Source organism: Microtus oregoni, unplaced genomic scaffold (genome assembly GCF_018167655.1).
Source record: "Microtus oregoni isolate MIOR12 unplaced genomic scaffold, Mior012 000031F_ref0000149, whole genome shotgun sequence".
NCBI lineage: Eukaryota > Metazoa > Chordata > Mammalia > Rodentia > Cricetidae > Microtus > Microtus oregoni.
Window position 1 is genome coordinate 17130639 of NW_024543090.1, and position 22452 is coordinate 17153090.

A 22452-nucleotide genomic window follows, 5' to 3' on the forward strand; every position below is an offset into this window, starting at 1 on the left:
CCTTTAGCTGAAGAGTGCTCATTTTTATTGAGAAAATGACAGTTGCTGCCATGAGTAGTGCAGTGTAATATACATTAATTGCCCTGTAACACTGGTAATTACGAGTTTTTCAAGCCTCTCAGTAAACTGTCATGCCTAGACAAGACTGTGCTAAAATAGATTACTCATTAGGGAGACCTGGCCTATTTTCTGGTGGGTTCTTAGTGTTGGTTTAAAAAAAAAAAAAATCTTGAGCTTGAACAAATAGTTGCCAAGAGCAATTTCCTCCAGCAATATTCTTGTGCTTGGTTTTTCAGCCATCACTTAAGATTGTGGTCAGAAAAGAGACAGGGTGCAGCAGATGCTGCAGATAGTGAGGCTTGAGCATCTCTTTCCGTGGCTCTCAAGAGCAGGTCTAGTGGGGCTCCATTCGGGCTTGAATAGCCTGGAACCAAAGACTGCTTCTAGGGACTGCTGGGTAAACACAGGTTAATTCCCGGGGAGATAGTCGGAAGGCAACCGGGAAGTCATACTATCCAGTCCGAATCACCGCTGTGCAGATTACCGTGAACCCGAGTAGGTGCAGAGCCCATATAGATCCCCGCGAACCCTAAAGTAGGTGCAGAGTCCTATAGATTCCCGTGAACCCTAGAATAGGTGCAGAGCCCATATAGATCCCTGTGGACCGTAGAGTAGGTGCAGAACCATTATACATTCCCATGAACCCTAGAGTAGGTGCAGAGCTGGTATAGATGGCTGTTGGCTGGAATTCTGTTTGTCTGTTTTTAAAAGATAAAACTCCTTCAATGAGAGCAGCAAAAAGCTTGCATGTGAATCTGCCAAATTTTCCACCAATGCTTTCTGGCTAGTTAGTAAGTTTAGCTGATTTTTTTTCCCCAAATCATGTTCTGAATATTTGTGTAGATATAATTTTTCTACTTCCCATTCTGACTAAGTTTCATAGTTTGGTGTTTTAATACAAAGTGAACATGAAAACCATTGGTTTCTCAGAGCTGAGAAAAGGAACTCTTCCTCAAATCCATGCCTGAAGCAGGTGTTCTAACAATCTGCTCTCGCCCTCTCTCTCTAAATGAATTTTGTCACAGCCTTTCACATTTCCTTGCGGTGACGAGCTAATGAAAGTAGATAGTACAATTTGTGCTGACCAGGTAGCAAGTGCCAGCTCACAGCTGAGGATAGCTTTAAAAAAATAAATAAATAAAGTCCAGCATCATATCAGTGATTCACCCATTACACAGCATTAATAGTGAGAGACCTTGGTGTGTTTATCTGTTTGTATTGGTGTGCATTTATCGAATTGTTTGTGACAAGACTAATTGGGGTAATTGTAGACACTGAAATTACCTGTCAGCTATATGTAACCACACTCCCTTTCTTTCTGACGAATGATGACAACTGAGGGACCCCATAGCATTACTCATGATGGCTTTTCGAGTGGTAATAAGGACAATAGGGGCCCTGGCTAATTTGACATGGACAGCCTTCACAACAAGAAGCCGGCTAAATGACTTGTCAGGAGGGGAGAGAAGTCAGAAAAGTAATGGAGTCCCCCATGGCGCTCTGACAGGGAGATGAGGCAATTTCAAGGGGAAGTGAAAAGGCTTCAGTTTGTCAAGTATTTAGAACAATCAGAGAACAGCTAGAGGCTGGAACCTGACAGTGAATCTGTGGACCATGCTAGAGGTTTCCCATAGGGCAGTTCCTTCCCGATGGCTGTGGGGTACTCAGGTTCTGTACTCACGGCACACTTCATGTCCACCAGCCAGAGTTTAGTCACCGTGATTCTGTTTTACAAAGGCCACTAGTAGTTAAGGTGACAGAGACCTAGCTATGGGGCCATGACGTGAGTCACAGTCACTAACCCGTTAAAGAATAAGGAAGAATCTGGCCCTACAGTCTGTTGGCAGCAGCCCCCACACAAGGATGGGATCAACTCTTTTCTCGTTTGTTTCTTCTGATCATATTGAGTGTTAGAGATAGGGTCTCACTGAGTAGCCCAGGCTGGCTGTAAACTTGCTCTTCTTCATACTTACTAGGTGCTGGGATTCTGGGTTTGCACCCGCATGCCCAGCTAGTGTTAACTCTTGACCGAGATCTGATACCAACTTAGTTGAGCCACCCCAAGACACAGTTGACCCCTAGCGTGCTCCTTTCTCACTTGCTGTTGGTCAGAAAGAAAGTGCAACACTGTTGTTTACAGGCCGAGACTTCTGTAAGCAGGTCTTTCCTTTGGTTCCATCATAGCTACAATGCAAGCTAGGAAACATGTGGTTTTGTATTAAAACGACCTCCTTCTCCCATACCCTGCACCCCCAAAGCTTTAAAGGTTTTGCCTTGATATATTTAATATGAGGCTAACAGGTTAGGCAGTACGTGGATACGTCTGCAGTTACCTTCTCTTCAGTTCCTGGTTTTCTATCCTTAGGGTCTATCTTGTGGAAAAGCAATCTCAAGTATCTCTCCTTGATAAGGCAGCCTCTCTTGGTAGGACCTCAGTTTCTTCCTGCACGTAATAAAGAAAGATGAGTAGAGGAAATGCATCCAGTTTAGAACCTCAGTGGATCTCAATAGGAACACATGTTAGGATGAGCTCAGTCTGTGGAGTATTCTCACAGCAGGGCTCCTCCATTCCTTCCCTACTATGTGCTTGAACATCCAGCAGATCCTTTAAATGAGGTAGGGATCTTTTCTGTAAAGATTTTTAAAGCCTTTAAACTGTACAGTCTTGAGGCTAGAGAGATGGCTCCCTGGCTAAGAGTGCTGACTGTTCTTCTGGAGGACCCGAGTTCAGTTCTGAGCACCAGCATCAAACAGCTCACAATGGCCTGTAACTCCAGCTCCAGGGGATCCAACACCCAAACCTAGCCTCAGCCAGCACCTGCATGTACATGGCATATTCACGCAGATACACATGCACATGTACACTTTTTCTAAATTTAAACTACAAACTCAGTGCTTTGCAAAGACAGAAACGTGTGTTCCATACACTTCCTAATGCACTGCTATATGTTTTACTTTGACATGGGACAAGGCTGCCTTCAAATTTGTGTAATATATTAATATATCATTTAATATTTCTCAATATACCTTAAAACATATAATTTTGCAGTTATTTTAAGACCCACCTATTTTAAGTTCTATTGAGCCAGGTTGCCTGGCTCAGAACGGTTGGACACTCATTCCAAGGAAATTCTCCTGAAATGTTTTTTTGTTGTTGTTGTTGTTGTTGTTTTTGGCTTTGCTTTTGTTTTGAGGTGAGAGAAGAGGTGGCAGCAGTTGTTCTTTCCCCCAGTAAAAGCAGGTGCCCACACACCCAGTCCCCTTGAAGAGGGTTGGCATGGTGTGGGGGTCTTAATGTTGCCACGGCTTGCTTCAAGAGCAGAATAGGCACTCTGCCACACCTAGACCCAGCATACTGCACACCCAATAATGGGCTCAGAGTCATGGGAGCAGCAAGACGCAAGCCCAGCCATGCAGAGTAAAGACCTAGTAATGTGCTTGGGGACCTCAGGAGCAGTGGGGCCTCCAGATGGAGGGAGAACCCCTTGCGTGTGCTTGGTGTGCACAGTGAGAATGTAACTTCAGATGCCCAGGCTGGGGGCTGCATAGGTGTCCTTTATTCTCAAGATGCACTCTCCTTTGTGAGTGACTGGGTCATTCCACTCCTAGGACGGGCGTTTCTCCACATGAGCCTTGCTTTCAAAGGATTCTTCATGGACTTCCCAAATATTTGCTCTTGGAAGCTTTTCCACTTGGGGGAAAAGTGCTTTATTTCTTTTTTTAAAAAATCATTTTAAATAAACTGTTCAGTGTTTGTCATTGAATGTTTATGTGTTCTTCACCTTCGGATATATTCCAGTTGTTTTTCATGTCTTCATATGTAGGTCCCACTCATCTTAGTAGGCTCCTTATGCTTGTGTTGTATGCCTGTGTAGTTACTTTAATAATCCCCTGTGCTGGGTGTTCTAGGATGCAGCATAAACAGCACTATACCAGACACTCTTACGAAGGGCTGAGCTGAGGTGCAGAACGCACCACAGCTTCCACCAGCACTGGTGTGGTACCGGAGCCCTGACTGCCGATTTACACATGCTCACCAAGGTCTGGGCCCCGAGCTCCAGCCTCAACCTGAGTCTGTCTTTCTGTCTTCTGTCATGAAATCTGCTAGTCTAGAGAAAGCTATGGTGCCTTCATTTTCTGTACCATGATGTGGCTTTTAGTGGTAATTCTGTTTCTCCCTTTTAATATTCAATTAAAGGAGCTGTTTTCATGACACTCAACACTCATTTATCCAGTTGTCTATTAACATATACACAAGTGTAAACAAAATGGCTTGTACACATGCATTTGTTTTCTCTTCTGTAGTCTTCAGAATTCTTAATTCATGTCTGCAGATAATTTATAGACCAGAAGGATAATGTGTGGTATTATATGAAATTAGTCATTTACCTGTGGCATAGTGTTTAAAGCGTTTTCATTTCCTACCTTCCTTCCTCTCTACCTGAAGCCTCCATCAGCATCAGAATAGGCTTTTTCTCTTGACAAAATATGTGCTCTGAGTGAATGATAATTGCTGTCATTACTACTATACTTTTTCATTTGTTTATGGTGTTTCTAAGTGTATATGTATTATGTGCACATGTGGATGGGGTGTCGCTGTATCCATGTGGAGGCCACAAGTCAACATCAGGTGCCCTCAGTCCTTCTCCACAGTCTATTTCGAGACAGGATTTCTCACTGTATCTGGAACCTTTGAACTTCCTAGTGTGGCTGACCAGAGGTCCTTCTGCCTCTTCTCTCCATGCCCAGTGCTCAGCTTACAAACACCTACCACCTCACCCTTACACATGTGCCAGGGTCCTCATGCATGTATGGCAAGCACACTACAGACCGAACCACCTCCCCAGGTGACTTTACAAGTCACTTTTACACCCACTCATATTTCTTGACGATGACGTAGAGAATAAGCAACCTGAGTTAAAGGACCACAGAGTTTTAGGGCTGCAGTGCTGTCTTAGACAAGCAGGGTCGGCATATGCTCAGACACTGCACCCTGCCCAGGCTGGGTGGCGTCACTGGATAGGCAGTTTTGATGCTCGATGTTTTACTCCCCCTCAGTTCTGCCCAGTGTGCCTGTGCCTTCCTGTGTGGCTGCTTGCCCTCAGTCGTTTGCTGAGCTATGCCTGCACCAGGCACTCCTAAGCGCTAAGGCCCTTGTCATGAGAAAGTTGTATGATCGTCCTTCAATCTCTATTTGCAGTTCCATGTCCTCTGACCCTAGAGCTCTGGACTGGGTCGCTCATTTCTCGGGACACTAGATTGTTCAGATTATCCCAAGTGGTCTCCTGCCCTCTCTCTAGTGCCTGCTAGAGCTGTCATTATAGATTGTTTCAGTCACACATAATAATTGCTTCATTGCTGGTAACTGGCTTAATATTGTCCCAGACCTCATTGGCTCTTCTTACCTCTGATTTACATATAGCATCCCAGGGCTTTCTTCGGGGCATTTATCTTTTCTCCTCCAAATGATCTCAAATGATCTGGTGACAGTGGACAGTGATTCAAGTTTTCATCAGCCCAAACATACTGTCTTTCTGCCACAAGCCAAAGAAGGGAAGACATCGCGAGAGATGCTTTCATTACTGTACTTCAAGGGGCCCTGTCATGAAGTCAAGAAGGGAAGTTCCTGAAGTCGCCCCACACTGACACTGGCAGGTGCTCTGTGGGCCACCCCATCCCTTCCTAACACCCAGACAAAAGCACCCAGCACTCTTTCCTGCCAGTCAAGCTGCACACAACCTACTGGATACGGTCTGCCCCACGCTGCCTCTCTTTGTCCCTTCGTACTCCAGGAGAAAAATCTCAAGGACTCTGCATGGCGCTAACTGCTAGGCAGCATGCTGCTAGGGAAGATTGGTTCATGGGCTCCTAAAGGAGACTGTCATTTTCATTGTGTTACAAGTAGCCCTAGAAGTTTCATTGCTCTGATAGCAGTTGTGGGCGTGGAGATCTTTGGACACAGAAGTAGTGTTGTAAATGCTGCTGGGTTTCCAGGCCGGCCTCAGAAGTCACTCACAACCAGTGTGTAGCAGTCCTCACAGGACTAAGGAAGTTTTAAAGGCTCATACTCAAAAGGATTTGAAAGTTTAAGCCAGGCAGTGGTAGAGCACACACTCTGGAGGCAGAAGCAGGTGGATCTCTGTGAATTCAAGGCCAGCCTGGTCTACAGGAGCTAGTTTCAGAATAGGCTTCAAAGCTACACAGAAACCGTCTTGGGGGAAACAAACAAGCAAACACACAAACAAAAAACACCCTGAAAGATTAGAATCCATTTGGATGCGCTGTCAGCAGAAAGACTGCTTCCCTAAATTATGACTGCCATTCACTCACCTGACTCTACCTTTGTTTCTTCTTCTTTTGTTTTGAGACAAGGTCCTGGCTATCTTGGAACTCTGTTGGCCAGGCTAGCCTTGAACTCAGAGATCTGCCTGCCTGCCTGCCTAAAGGTGTATGCCTCCACCGCCCAGCCACCCTACATTTCTAAAATTTCTTGTTCCATGAACTTTCAAGAATATTCCCAAGAAAAATTCTTACTTGAGCAGTAAGCCTTTTTCTAGAGGGTGGAGATATTAGTTAAGGCCTCTAATATATCTTTGGAAAGGTGTATGTTATATAATCTAGCAATTGTCATACATACATACATACATGATTCGTAGAAGGCATTTGCCTGTCCAGTTCTGCTCCGTGTTTCTGAACACACTCATTCAGATTGTAGCCAGTTAACATCATTAAAAAAAAAAAAAAAATGGGTTCCCCTAGAATGACTGTGCTGTCCCTCGTGCTCCTTATGGGAGTTAAAGTCGCATGAACAGATCCCACCCATTCCATTTCTGGAGACTCCATATCAAAACACTGCCTCCATTGCTTACTGCCATCACCTCACACTGTACCCTCTCCCCCATAGAGTAGCGAGAAAGCTCATCCAGGGCCATCCCTTCCCATCTGCATGTGTTTAAAGAACTTGGGAGGTCACATCAACTTCCTTGTTTTGTTTTGTGCCATAGACACCTCGAACATGTGCAATGGTGTTCCTAAGTTGGAAGCCATCTGAGACTACATAGCATGATTCTGAGTGGTCAGAGGGCCTCTCGCCTAACATCACATGGCCAGTGAGTTAGATCCCAACAGTCACACACACAGTGTGCACCACACACACACACACACACCCCTCCTTCCCTACTTTTTACTGGGTTATGCAGATTTTTGACAGGTTATAGGAGTTGCTATATATTTTTTGGTATTGATTGCTTGCCAGGTATGTATCAGCTTTGTATTACTATGGAAGAATCTCTGAAATGGCCAACTTAATAAGGCACATGATTTATTTTGGTTGTATAGGTTTCAAACTATGGTTACTTGGTTCTGTCATTTGGGGCCTTTTAGAACATGCATGACAACTGCATGTGGCCAAGAAAATCTGATTTCCTCGTGGTGTCTGAGAAGCACAGCAAGATGGGAAAGGATTGCTTCCTAGTCCCTTCCAGGGCACATTCCTTTAGCCTGACTTCCTTTTCAGTAGCGCTACCCCCCAAAGGTTCCGCCACCTTCCGAAACACCAGAGGCTGGGGACTGAGCCTCTGAGAGACACTTATGGAAGCCGTATAGCAGATGTGTCTGGTTGGCAGATACTCCCTCTGGTTGAGGAAGCTCTTTAGTTTGCTGTCATCCCTGTCCATCTCTGGTTTTGTTACCTCCCCATCCAATGTCAGTCATTGTTTGAGAGGCCTCCTCCTATGCTTTCCTTTAGGAGGGTCAGAGTTTTAGGTCTTATGTAGTCTTTAAACCCATGTTAGCTAATTTTTGCATCATATATTGCATCTAGATCTCAAGAGTGTTATAATTTTAGGTTTTGTGTAGTGTTTAAGTTCCTTTTTAGCTGATTTCTGTGTATCATCTATATGTCTAATTTGATTCTTTCCTGCATGAATCTCTAGGTTTGCCAGTACCAGAAGACTGGTCTGTACCTGTGATACTCAGGGCCCTTCCCATGTTAGAGCTTAGGAGTCGGCCTGAGATCCACATCCTCTGTGAAACGACCTGAGTATCGGAGAGTCAGTCTAAGCCTAACCAGGTCCAGCCTTGGCAGCTTGTTAGAAAGGACTGTAGTCCCCCAGCGGCAGACTCCTCCCCTTTCGTGGAAGTGGCTTTACAGCATCTCACAGTGACTTCACATCTGCTGAGTTCTAGTTGGGAAAGCTGTTTTGAAAGTTGACACAGTTAAATGTTTGTTGTGTGTTTAGAAATGTATTAGTCACAGTATAGACACAGAAGCAGCTGGGCCTCCTGCTCCCACCTGTTCAAACCACTGAGGCAAAGCCACCTGGAAGTATTCACACCCACGCAAGTAATTGGGCCTTTACCCTTTATAACTTTGCTTTCTTAAAATTCAGCAACGAGAACTTCGCTCTCTCCTGAAATGCCCTCAGCTAGCGGGGTTTGGCCTGTGTGCACAGTGACATGCAGGTCCCATGCATCCCCGCTGAGATGAGAGGCAAGAGTAGAAGCACGGTACCCAGTTTGGAAGAGGAGGATGAGGAACGAATGGCTTCTAATTTGCCCCATACCAAGGAGCAATTTCAAACGGCCAGTCACCGGTTGGGAGGTCTATTCCTGGGAATCTTTGATTCACTTTCTCCACGGGAAATCACTTGAGGGAGATGCAGTTCCGGGTGTCTTGTGCTAGCACAAATAAGAGGCTTTGGTCCTATCACCTGACATTGCTTCCTGCTTCCCCAAAGACCGCACATTCTCAGGGATGTCAGATTTCATAGGAAGTCAGAGGTTAGAGGGAAATTTCGCATGAACCACCAGATCCATGGTGCAAACTATAAGGAGCCTTGAGCCTTGTGGAGAGAGTGGTGTGTGTCCTGTAGCCTCTGTCCTGCTGACTCCATGAAAGTGTGGCTGAGCAGGGAAACCAGGCAGGCAGAACTCAGGCTTCGTCTGGCGCCGGTGTGGGACAAAGAGGAAAGACTGAAGACATCTGAGAACGTCAAAGGACCCAGACTCTTCAAAGGAAGAGTTTCTCCAAAAGCCTTTGACTCCAGCTCCGCATGTCTGAGTACCGAGGTTGTCCTTGTTGCTTCAGTCGTGTTCTAGATGCATCTGTAATGTGAATTAGAACTGGTTCCCAGCATCTTAGGAAAGCAGGTTCCTAGATCAGTCGTGTTCTAGATGCATCTGTCATGTGAATTAGAACTGGTTCCCAGCATCTTAGGAAAACAGGTTCCTAGATCAGTCGTGTTCTAGATGCATCTGTAATGTGAATTAGAACTGGTTCCCAGCATCTTAGGAAAACAGGTTCCTAGATCAGTCGTGTTCTAGATGCATCTGTAATGTGAATTAGAACTGGTTCCCAGCATCTTAGGAAAGCAGGTTCCTAGATCAGTCGTGTTCTAGATGCATCTGTCATGTGAATTAGAACTGGTTCCCAGCATCTTAGGAAAACAGGTTCCTAGATCAGTCGTGTTCTAGATGCATCTGTCATGTGAATTAGAACTGGTTCCCAGCATCTTAGGAAAACAGGTTCCTAGATCAGTCGTGTTCTAGATGCATCTGTCATGTGAATTAGAACTGGTTCCCAGCATCTTAGGAAAACAGGTTCCTAGATCAGTCGTGTTCTAGATGCATCTGCCATGTGAATTAGAACTGGTTCCCAGCATCTTAGGAAAACAGGTTCACAGATCAGTCGTGTTCTAGATGCATCTGTCATGTGAATTAGAACTGGTTCCCAGCATCTTAGGAAAACAGGTTCCTAGATCAGTCGTGTTCTAGATGCATCTGTAATGTGAATTAGAACTGGTTCCCAGCATCTTAGGAAAGCAGGTTCCTAGATCAGTCGTGTTCTAGATGCATCTGTCATGTGAATTAGAACTGGTTCCCAGCATCTTAGGAAAACAGGTTCCTAGATCAGTCGTGTTCTAGATGCATCTGTCATGTGAATTAGAACTGGTTCCCAGCATCTTAGGAAAACAGGTTCCTAGATCAGTCGTGTTCTAGATGCATCTGTCATGTGAATTAGAACTGGTTCCCAGCATCTTAGGAAAACAGGTTCCTAGATCAGTCGTGTTCTAGATGCATCTGCCATGTGAATTAGAACTGGTTCCCAGCATCTTAGGAAAACAGGTTCACAGATCAGTCGTGTTCTAGATGCATCTGTCATGTGAATTAGAACTGGTTCCCAGCATCTTAGGAAAACAGGTTCCTAGATCAGTCGTGTTCTAGATGCATCTGTCATGTGAATTAGAACTGGTTCCCAGCATCTTAGGAAAACAGGTTCCTAGATCAGTCGTGTTCTAGATGCATCTGTCATGTGAATTAGAACTGGTTCCCAGCATCTTAGGAAAACAGGTTCACAGATCAGTCGTGTTCTAGATGCATCTGCCATGTGAATTAGAACTGGTTCCCAGCATCTTAGGAAAACAGGTTCCTAGATCAGTCGTGTTCTAGATGCATCTGTCATGTGAATTAGAACTGGTTCCCAGCATCTTAGGAAAACAGGTTCCTAGATCAGTCGTGTTCTAGATGCATCTGTCATGTGAATTAGAACTGGTTCCCAGCATCTTAGGAAAACAGGTTCACAGATCAGTCGTGTTCTAGATGCATCTGTCATGTGAATTAGAACTGGTTCCCAGCATCTTAGGAAAACAGGTTCCTAGATCAGTCGTGTTCTAGATGCATCTGTCATGTGAATTAGAACTGGTTCCCAGCATCTTAGGAAAACAGGTTCCTAGATCAGTCGTGTTCTAGATGCATCTGTCATGTGAATTAGAACTGGTTCCCAGCATCTTAGGAAAACAGGTTCCTAGATCAGTCGTGTTCTAGATGCATCTGTCATGTGAATTAGAACTGGTTCCCAGCATCTTAGGAAAACAGGTTCCTAGATCAGTCGTGTTCTAGATGCATCTGTCATGTGAATTAGAACTGGTTCCCAGCATCTTAGGAAAACAGGTTCACAGATCAGTCGTGTTCTAGATGCATCTGTCATGTGAATTAGAACTGGTTCCCAGCATCTTAGGAAAACAGGTTCCTAGATCAGTCGTGTTCTAGATGCATCTGTCATGTGAATTAGAACTGGTTCCCAGCATCTTAGGAAAACAGGTTCCTAGATCAGTCGTGTTCTAGATGCATCTGTCATGTGAATTAGAACTGGTTCCCAGCATCTTAGGAAAACAGGTTCCTAGATCAGTCGTGTTCTAGATGCATCTGTCATGTGAATTAGAACTGGTTCCCAGCATCTTAGGAAAACAGGTTCCTAGATCAGTCGTGTTCTAGATGCATCTGTCATGTGAATTAGAACTGGTTCCCAGCATCTTAGGAAAACAGGTTCACAGAGAGCGGAAGGGAAAAAGAGGCATGCCTGAGCCTTCTGGGACAGCAGGAGACAGCAGCCATAGGAAGTCCCCTCACATGACCTAAACAGTACAGGTAAGCATGTCGTCCTTATTACCTCTCAAGGTGGTGTATCAGTCAGTGCCCTCCAAAGACACAAAAACAGAAGGTTATATGGGTACATATATTTGTCTTGAGGTAGGTTTTTTTCTGTGAAGCTTACTCTGGCCCTAAGCTTGCCATCCTCCTGCCTCAGTCTCCTAAGAGCTGAGTTTGCAGAAGCACACCACCACGCTGGGTTATGTGTAGATGATGCTGAGGGCTTGAGCCTGGCTCCCCTTATAGAAGCTGTCCTTATAGAAGCTGCAGGGTAGGCCTGCAGGCTGGAACCTCAAGCAGCATTCAGGAAATGGGCCCTTCTCCTCTGCAAATGTGGTTCAATCTGTCAGCTGATTGAACGACTCACACCCACCTGACTAGCAGGTGCTCTGCCTTCTTTAAAGTCACTGTTTCTTGATAATCACCAGAACGCTATCACAGCCAGGACTAGCTTGGTGAATGGCTCAGTCAGTGGGCACAGTGTAGAGTTCAGCTGTCACAGCGAGGTGCTCTTGCCACCTTTCTGCCAATGAGGAAACATGAAGCTCAAACAAACACTGTAGGATGCTTTACTGAGAGTGACTGTCATCTGCAGGCCAGCCCAGCCTTAGGTCTGACTCAAGAGAGCAGCTCTACAGGTTGCTTGCTGCCTTTTGGGGACACCATCTACAGAGGTCTGTCGTCTCGGGTTGTTAGAAAATATCTTGTCACCTGTCTCAAAGAAAACTCATCTCCTCTCACCTCCGTCTCTTTTCCCTTGGCTTTTAGCTCCCCTTCCACATGTTTGTCTTCCCCACTCAGCCTGCCTTAGTTGCCTTTTCTATTTTTCTCTCAGTTTTAGTTCATTAGCCTTTAAAACAATTATCACTTCCTAAAATTAAAATTGTAAAAGGAGGTCAGGCAGTAGTGGCGCACACCTTTAATCCCAGCACTCGGGAGGCAGAGGCAGGTGGATCTCTGTGAGTTCAAGGCCAGCCTGGTCTACAAAAGCTAGTTCCAGGACAGGCTTCAAAGCTACAGAGAAAACTTGTCTCAAAAAAAAAAAAAAACAAACAAACAAAAAATGTAAAAGGAAAGGGGCAAATGAGGAAGCTAGTAGATGGAATTGTGGCTGATCCAGGGTCTCTAGTAACAACCCTGGTTTGATCAGGGTGGGGAAATCACCAGTGGAGTTGGGGGTGGGGTCAAAATCAGAGAAAAGGACAAAGAGCCGGAGCGAGAACTCAGTCTTAATGTCGTGCAGGAGACGGTCTCTTCCTGGTGATATCTAACAGTCTAGGCTAACTCTTGGGCCTATAGGGATGCTGTCCAATTCTGTTAGGCATGTTCTTGTCAAGTGCCAGAGCAGAGCATCTCAAGCTGCTGTATGTCAGAGCCCCTCTGCTGCACAGCAGGACCCCACACTCCACAAGGCAGCCTCTCCGGAGCTCAGTCCAGGAGCCGGGCTGGCGGAATCTCCAGGTATACAATCGGGCAGCACAGTGTGAAAAAGTGATGCCTGCGCTGAGAGTGGGTCGTGGTAGGAAGTCACCTCAGCAGTGACCTTACAGAAGGAGGGCAGAGTGGAAGGCAAGCTGAAAGCTCGGGCATTCCGTATCGCATCCTGGGTGACGTGACTTTTCTTAGTGCCCCCACTGGGAAGGATAACCAGTAGTAGTTATATGAGCACATGTCCGTACACAGGCATGCTAACAGTGGATCTGTTTCAGCTCTCTTTCTGTTGCCTTAATAAAAACACTAACCAAAACCAGCCTGGGGAGGAACTGTTCATCCCTGAGGGAGGTCAGAGCAGGAACCCAAGCAGGAGCCTAGAAGCAGAAATTGAAGCAGAGACCAGGAAGGAATGCTGCTTACTGGCTTACTTAGCCTGTTTTCTCAGATTACCTAGAACCACCTTCCTGGAGGCAACACTACCCACCATAGGCTTCCCCTGCCTCCACCCCCTATCAGTTATTAATCAAGAAAATGTCACACAGGCGTGCCCATTGGCCAATCTGATAGATAAAATTCCAAAACTGAGGTTCATCGTAAGTGACTCCAGTTTGTGCCAAGTTGACCAAAACTGATCGGACTCTTGTAAGATTCCAATTCATGTAGCTTGGGGCTGACCTGGGAACGTATTTGTAAACCATCCCAGTTGATTCCCATGTGCAGCAAGGCCTGCAAGCCAAAGTTCTAGACTGAGACTGACCCGTTGCTTTTAGCCCCACTGCAAGGCAGTGGTGCCTGAGCAAGGTCTGCATTGCCCAGCGGCTGGCCCTAGCTTCCATACGTGATCCTCCCATAAAGATCGCATGGGGCAAATGACTAAATTCAGCAGACCTGTGCACCGACGGCTTTTAAAGAAATCTCCCCAAAGCACTTACTTCCAGGACAGAGTTAGAGACCTCCATTGGTTCTTCTTTTCCAAAATTTGGCACTGTTAAAATAATGCTGCTAACAACATATGCTTTCAAAGTAGAATGTATAGTATTTGTCTCCAGTTCTAAAATCCCCAAGGCTCTGAAAACCAACTTTGAAATAAAGTAAAGCCCAAAACACATTTGGCCACAAAATCCAAGCAGCACTCATGTTGGCCCTCTTAGAAACTTAATTTAACTGTCTCGTGGTGCAAAAAGTCCTCTGTTTAGCTTTAGAAATATGAGGATACTTGGTGACAGGGTGGTGCTTTGTTCATGGTGGGCGTGACGTCATATGCAATATTTTTCAACTTCTAAATCTGATAAGTGTAACTCTCAGAGCCTTCTGGCCTATGGAGTTCAGATAAAGGGTTGTGGCCCTGGTTTACTTATGTGATTCGTTCCCTGAGGACCTACCCTGATCCAGGGCAGCAGCCTCACCCCACAGGTCAGCTGTACTCTCACCATGGCCTTGTTTGAATTACCCTGACAAGCGATGACATTCATCTCAGCAGGAACCAAGTCAGTTCTGCCTACCATGGCACCGGTATGCCTGGCCGTGAGCTTGGCACAGTCAGGCTCCAGGAAACGCACGTTGAGGGAACACAGGGACGGACCATAAGCTGCTTCCTCTGGCTTCATGCTCTTAACAGTCTTTTCCCTAAGTGCTAGGAGCACCCTAGTGACATCTGTGTGACTAGGTCACTAAATTCTAAGAGAATTAAGTTGAAGGTGGGAAGATACAACTTTAGACAGTGGGTTGATTTCTCCGGTAGGAAAGAAAAACCTCTGTGACCCCAAAAGTAATGCCATTGCAAGAAACAGACTGTAGCATGGGGTAATGTTTGGATTTCAATGATACAGCCTGCTCATGACTTCCATGTTGGATGGCACAGCTCTAGATCTTGAACTCAGGCGTATTTCATTCTGACATACATGGGGCGCTGTCTAAGCCCAGGAGACATCACTAAGCTCCAAAGAAGGGATGAAGTCATTCCAAGCAGAAAAAGACCAAGTGATGCAAATGAAATCAGAAGATGGAAATGCTAAAGACATGGGTATACTCGGAGAACCATTCCCGGTCCTGTATATCAGACACCAGTGTCCCCTAGATGGGATGTAGTGGAAAGGAGGGAAAAGTGAGTGTTCCGAGAAGCAAGGTCCCCAGACTCTTGCTCACCTAGGACAGAAGCTTGGACTTTGCCACCTGTAGATGTGTGTCACAGGGGTTAATAATAAGCCTGGTATCAGAATCCACTTGGCAGGTGAGCCTTTCAGGCCTCCAGCCAGGGGGAAACCGTCTGCCCAGGTTCTGTAATCTCAGCTGCTGTTCCAGGGTTGTTTAGAAACCTTGAGAAACGATTTTCTGTTCCACCCCTTACCATCTCTTGTCCTTGGTGCCTCTGGCAGTCACTTTCTCCATACCAGAAGCACAGTGTGGCATGGAGGCCCACCGAGTTAAACTGGGAACTGCCTTCTAACCTGTCGCTAGAGGTGGTTACTACACAGCACAAAGAAGTGGGGACATGCTCTCCTGGACACGTGGATCATGGGCCAGCCTGCAGCAAACATAGCTCACCAATAGGTTTGCTCTGAGGACAAGGCAGGCTCAGCTGCGCCAAAGGCACCTACAGACATGGGGTCTCTCTCTTTGTGTCTTCCACCCAGTTCTTTCCGAGGGCTAACAAACCTCAAACTGCCTGACTCAAAACAGAAACACCACTTCTCCGGTTTGTTGTTTCATTTGTTTTCAGATTGAACTTGAACTATTGAAGGCAGTGTTGGCACCGCGAGTTTGTCCTGTGCACGTCTGAAGAGAATGCAGAGTATTGATCTTCACAGACCCCAGGCATTTGAATAGAAATTAGACCAATAATTTAACTTCAATTTCCAAAAAAGCCTTTCCTGGAAGAGCTGTCACATTGTGTGGTTTTTCCTTGTTATTAAAAGAAGGTGCTGGGTGCTGGTGGGTTTCTCAGAGTCTGAGTCAGCGTTGATTTGAGATTTTGTTGAAGAATCATTCTGAGCTTGGCCCATGCAAGGTTTGTGACACGTGGGCTGACTCCCATGTGCTCTACGGGGACAGCTCGCAGTTCAAGCACCGATTTCTAGAAAAACCAAAGAAGCAAAAAGGAAGTAAATCTACTCCTTATCTAAGTCTGGGGCCCAGATTCTCGCAGTTACTGCTGATGGCTGGGGTTAAACTGCCCCTTGACAACTTGTAAAGCTCTTTGTCTTACACAGCAAGAAAATCAATGCCAAATTATCTCAAGAATATTATTGATGACCTAAGTGTCATTTTCTGTTTTTATTACTTCTCATTGTATTTGGCTTGTAATTCAAACCACTTTCTAATTAATTTGGTTTGGCTCAGTCGGAATAGAAAAAGCGAACTATCTAATAGGTGGCACGTGTTGCCGAGAAACCTACAAGTTCCTTATTTCCCCAAGATCAGTCACCCATGAAATAACTTACCAAACTTTTGTTTTTCTAGCAAATTCTCAAGAAATACAATAAAATTAAATTTGTCTAGTCCAGAGAAGCGGGAAGAAGCCTGAAGAGCAGAAGTGACCCAAAAGCCCAGCTTTATCTGCTCTAATCTCTCCTCTGGTTGTTAAAATATCCCGAGGCACTCGATCCTGTTGCATTTTAATTTCAAAGCCATGTGTTGAGCTAGCAAAGAGCACGTGTTCCTGATTTGGACTCCGGCTGTTAAGCAGAATTCAGGGCTGGCTGGGACAGGGTCTCCAGAAGGTCAAAGGCCTAGAGCCTACATCTTGGTTAGCCCTTACCCGTGTGGAAACCAGAAGCCTAGGTCAGGACACCAGTGCCTGCGACAGGCCCGGGTTAGATTAGACCTACCCATATCAACTACACACAGAGTGCGCTTAACCTTTCGACTCCTGCGTTTGGATGCGTCTTTATTTTTCAAACAAAAAGATGGATGTTATTCTACCAAAGTCTTGGATCAAGAGCAGAGACGTAGAACATACATCTTTGCCGTTTCCTCTACTGCCGCATTTCTGTAGGGACAGTAATACAATACACATGAAGAAGTATTTTATCTGCTTTCCAATCCATACGCTTGATATCTGCAGAAAACTACTTTTTAATTGTATATGGTTTTTTTTCACTTTTGAATGAGAGTTTAATATTTTCCTTTGACCTCCATCTACAATTACGCATTCCTTTTATGTAGTTGTTCATTCACTTGTGGAAAGAGCGACAACTACCCTGAGAAATTTTATTTCTTTCTATTCCTCCAAGTGTGTGGCTTAGATAGTACCTTTAACGTTATTTCACTTACTCAGAATATCTGCCTTAACTCTTAAGGAATTAACCCTAAGCTTCTAACGACATAAAATGCTAGCTTTCTAGAAGCACATCTTCAAATTCAATCTTTGCTGTTCTCCTTAGGAGACTGGCCAAGCCTGTGACTTGCAAGGCACACCAGCCTTGCCTCTCTGGTTGAGCATCTTCCCGGGACGTCTATGGCCCTTTGGTGTCTATGGGACGGACTTGAGGTGTTAATGACAGACCGGTCTTTGGAAAAGGATCAGACTCCAAAATGGGGTTTGGACCGCCTGTTCTTTCATTTATTTTGTGGTCATCTCTGGAGACCTACCTTGGGAGCAGAGATAGCAGTGTCCTCTAGAAACAACCAAGTTTCTGCTTTACTTCTCCAAGTTCTTATCTTCAGCCATGGATGGCTGGAACAGGGTTTTTATCTTTAATCATGCACTCATTGTAGCCTTCAAGATGTAACTATTCCTTACTTTGAAGGATGTCTCTCCTATGGTTGCTTTGTCTCTCTCTGTTGTGCAGGTAGTCCGTTAATAAGCTTTCTCATGTGACATTTCTAGAATCCTGGCCCAAAATGGGGGGGGGGGGCAGGAGGCAGCAGAGACCCTTCAGGAGAAGTAATTCTTTCCCTGAATAAAGGGAAGATAAATTGAGCGCATTTTAATGATATTAAAAGTAGTTGTCAGTCACTCCAACATAGTGATCTCTCTCTCTCTCTTTTCTTCCTCATTTAAATGACATCAAAATCTTAGAGCATTTTGAAACTTTTCTGAAACATGAGGGAGGCTTCTTTGCCAATTCATGTTCGTTTAGGGGTAATTTTTAAATTTTCTGTTACATTCGTAAACTTAGAATTTCAAAAACTACTGCCTGAAATGATATTTTTATCATTTTGTCTCAATATTTTGGATGCCACATTTTTCATCTTGACATTATAATATTTTTAAAAATTATTCTGAATTTGATATTTACCAGGAAAAAATACTCACCAGCAGAGATCATCATTATCTTGTTGATAAGACATGTTTGTAGTAGTGTTCAGTTTACTGAATATGTATTTGATAGATCAGTCAGTCCCATCAACCAAGCCCTACATGTGAAGATAATAAAGGCATCCTGTAATGATGGCTGAGCTGAGTCCCAAGGAAGGGAGTGGATGGCACAGTAGGTTAAGTGGTTGTCACAAAATATGAGGACTCAAGTTTGAATTTCCAGAAGCCATGTAAAAGACAGGATGTGGTAGCGTCCTGGAGTAATCTGGTCAGCCAAACTAGCCAAATGGTGGACTTCAGGCCAGTGAGAGACCCTGTCTTAGACACTGAGGTGGAAGAGCTGTGTGTGATAGCAAACACCTTTAATTCTAGCACTAAGGAGGCAAAGACAGATAGATCTCTATGAGTTCAATGCCAGCCTGTTTACACAGAAAGTTCCAAGCTAGCCAGAGCTACTGTGTGAAACCCTGTCCCCCAACCCCACTCCGCAAAATGGAAGGGATATAGCTCTATGGCTCAATGATCAGATGTCTGCCTGGTGAGGACCTAGGCTTTATACTGAACTTTTAAGTAAAAGGAAGTGGGACCAACTGAGAAACATATTCAATGTCAAATTCTGACTTCCACTTCCACACACACCTTCTTACACATGAATACACACGTACACACAAACAAGTATCAGGGAGATATATGATATTTTAGTAATTTTCTCAGTTCTATAGCTTAGCAACTACCAATAACATCATAGCCTCCTTACAGTCGTTCTGTTCCGGACACACCCTTTCAGAGTTACTCCTGATTGATTTTTAGATCTGAAAGCAGCAGTCCAGTAGCCAATCTTGCCCTCCCCCTTTTCAGTTTCAGCGTTGCCAGCTCACCAGCCCTCAAGACCACACGCTCTTAGCTGACAGCGCATCAGTTTTCAGACATTGAATGTGTGGCTGTTGGGTACCAGACTCCCTTGTAGACAGTGCTTCTGTCTGTAAAAATGGTTGGTAGTTCTGATGGATAATAACTGTACGAGGGAGTTAGCACTGGAATTAGACTTCTCAGAAAAGCTTGGGTGGGGCATGGAGACATGGCTCAGCAATCAAAGAGGACCTGGGTTCAATTCCCAGCATCCACACGGCAACTCACAATCATGTGTAACTTCAGTTTCAAGGGATCCGATTCCCTCTTCTGCCCTCTTTAGGCATCAGGCATGCTTGTGGTTCACCTACATACATGTAGGCAAAACACCCATACACATAAAAATAAATAAGATCTTTTTTTAAAAAAATCTGTCTTTACTTAATTAATAGTAGAATGTGTTCATGCCTTGTGGAGAATTGCATTGTTCTGCCTACTCAGAAATATGATTCTGCATACCAAATACCAACTTAACACGAGCCTGGCTTAGACTGACTCTAAGCCCCCTAACATCCTTCTGTATAAATTTCCAGAGATAGCTTCCAAGTCAGGCTCTCCTTTACTTCTCCTCGCTGCTCTTAGGACGCTATGAGCAGATAGACCTCCAAGGGATGTCTCGGGGGAGACTCCAAGAATAGGAAAATGTGAAGGACATAAACCTGGGAGGCAGCCGAAGACAGTGGAGACAGACCAGGGAGATCTGCTCTCTCATGATGGTGCGTGGACTTCAGACTCCTTTTCATTGTGGCTGCTGTGTTTCACGCTCTGCCAACAGCTTTTCTTGCTGTGTTACCTTTAAAATACTTTAATGCAGCTCCCTTCCTCCATATTCTCAGCAATTGTTTCATTCCTCCCCTTGTATTTATCCCAGGGAAGCAGGATATGAGACTTGATTGTGAAGTGCTTCTTAGCATTAATCAATAGCACCTTGAAGTTCTCCGGTTTAATTTGTATGTATTTATCTTGGACGATCGTCCACATCTCTCTAGCATGCAATTCCGTAGTTGTCTGGATGTTGGCAGGTTTTTCTGGGTGGGAGTGGAGGAAGTTGTATTTTTAGCTGTCGTGATTCACTTTGTGAACTCACTAGTCTGTTCTCCAGTTGATTTACTGCATATGGAACCCACTCACTCTGAGTACACCCTACAATTTCAGTGGTTTACAAAACCAATAAAAATACAAAATGCTGAAATAAATATTTAAGATTCCTTTTCTGCATCGTGCTAAAGATATGATGAGAGTAACTTTTAAAAGAAAGTATTTGCACTTGAGGAATTCAGGTAAAAGTCATGAAGCTATAATTAAAAACAGAGTTATGGGGGCCAAGGAAAATTGGGGGGAAAGTAATTAAATTTCACTATTTGTCTTATTTTTGCCTTCGATCCACTTGCACGAAGTTGGACGTGAGGGAGAAGCAAGCACAGCATGTGTTGTCATTTTACGGCCGATTTCTGTGTTTCAGTTTGGCATGTCTGCCAGGTGGCCGTGTGTCGCCACTTGCTGCATCAGGACCCGTCTCAGCACAAGGCCAGGGAGAAACCAGGACCAAATGGTTAGAGGTCCCCAGAGGGGGGGCCTCTTGCTGTCTGACTTCTAGGTGCTTCTCCAGCAGGAATGAGTGCCTGCCTTCCTCACTGCCTCGTGTGCTACTTCACCAAAGCCATCGCACAGCACAGCCTCTGCCTGGTGCCAGCTTCCTCTCTCTCCCCCTAGAGTCTTTTCCATAGGCTGGGGCCTAGTGAACCAGCTCATTGCTTCTCCACAGTGGCTAACACCTCAGAATTAATGGAAGCAGCTGCTTCAAACGTAGATTACTAAGCTCTCACAGACCGACTAAATCAAACCATGCCTGAGGCCTAGAGAGATGTCCTTTGTCTCCCCAACCTGTCCTTTGATAGGTGCCTGTCATTGGTTTAGTGGAACTGTTGATGTGATGGGGAACGAACCAGAAATTCTGGGGCCTGTTGGACATGAGTTCAAGTAAGCACCTGTGTTTATTGAACTTCACAGTTGTAGCCTCTTCGGCAAAGATGTTGGAGGAAAGGGTGCATGAAGGTTTGGGAAACAACCAGCTCACCTGGTACCTCAGGTAGTCTGGATCTGGTCATCTGAAAATGGCCCAGTGGGACAGACAAGTTCCCTGAGTGTGTTAGCCAGCTCTGTGTAGGTTGCAGTCCTCTGGAGAACCAGCAGGTTTCTCCCTCCCCTCAAGTGAGTTGTCTGTGTTTGATCTGGAACCCTCCATCATTATTCATGCTTACAATCATTCCAAATAGAGAATGGGTCTCAGTTTCCTGCACACTGTAGCACCTATTCCATTCCCTGAAAACCCGCAGGCCCCTCTGGCCAGGGAAGCAGGTACACCAAGTGTAGGTCGTCATTTCTCACTGTGCTCGTCTAAATCCAATCCCCAAGTCTAATCCCCAGCTGTGTAATAGCTTCTCCTTCCTCTCTGCCCCATCTCCAGTCAACCACACAGATCTTCCTCTCTAAATTTCCCTCCCCTAATTCAATGCTTTATACAGCTCCCCCAATCCCAGCAAGAACTTCCTGAAAACCTTCAAGCCCCTCCATCCAGGCCAGCAGGTACTGAAGTTCTTCCCCTCCCCCTTAGCTCCTCCAAAACCAACCCCTAATTTGATCCCCAGCTCTATAGCAGAACACCTGTCGCAGCCTCCTGTTCCCTAGGCCCCCATGACCAGTGGGTCACACAGATATGCCCCTCCAAGCTTCCTTCTCCTACTCATTGCTTTATCCCAGCCCCCAACCCCAACAGGTATTCCCCGGGAACTTCCACACCACACTAACCAGCAAAGCTGGTAGGCCAGCTGCAGATCTTCAACTCTCCTCCAGGTTCTTGCCCAGCTCTGTAGCAGACTACCTGCTGCTGCCTCTCCCCGCTCGCTCACTGAGGGCGTCCCCATTCTAAGGGGAGTAAGTAAGCAGGTCCTGGTGGTACATCTGCTTTCTCCTTCCTATGGACCCCCTCCTAGCTCATCCCATTCCTAAGCAACAGATTCCAACACCTAGGGAAACATTATACCTGGAGCCTGCAGTGGCCACACCTAAGGATCTCAGAAAAGTTTCTTACCAGGCGTCACACTACCACTGCACTCTCTGAAAAAGCAGAGAGCGTAACAAAAACCAAGAAACAAAACACCTACCCTACCGAAAAGACAAGACCAGATATCAGCACCTAGAGTTACAATCTTCATCTTCCCACACGCAGATACCTAATGCTGCATAAAAATACAATAAATAACAGCCAGGATACCGTGTCTCCACTAGACCCCAGCAACCCTACCACAGCAGGATCCGAGTATTATAGCATAGCTGAAACACATAACAAAATTCCTTAA

The 22452-nt window shown here is 45.2% G+C and overlaps 1 protein-coding gene across 5 annotated transcripts in view; it reads left to right on the forward strand.

Annotated features, from left to right (window-relative positions):
• Positions 1-22452, forward strand: part of Cdin1 (CDAN1 interacting nuclease 1) — a 213810-nt gene that overhangs the window by 158227 nt on the left and 33131 nt on the right. The window contains exon 11 of one of the 5 annotated variants that reach the window (XM_041679310.1): positions 15644-15757. The exons of the other annotated variants lie outside the window; for them this stretch is intronic. Within the exon in view, the coding sequence (XP_041535244.1) occupies positions 15644-15662 (19 nt within the window). The 3' untranslated portion in view covers positions 15663-15757. Of the gene's footprint in view, positions 1-15643; positions 15758-22452 lie in introns of those variants that run through there. 5 annotated transcript variants of the gene reach the window in all.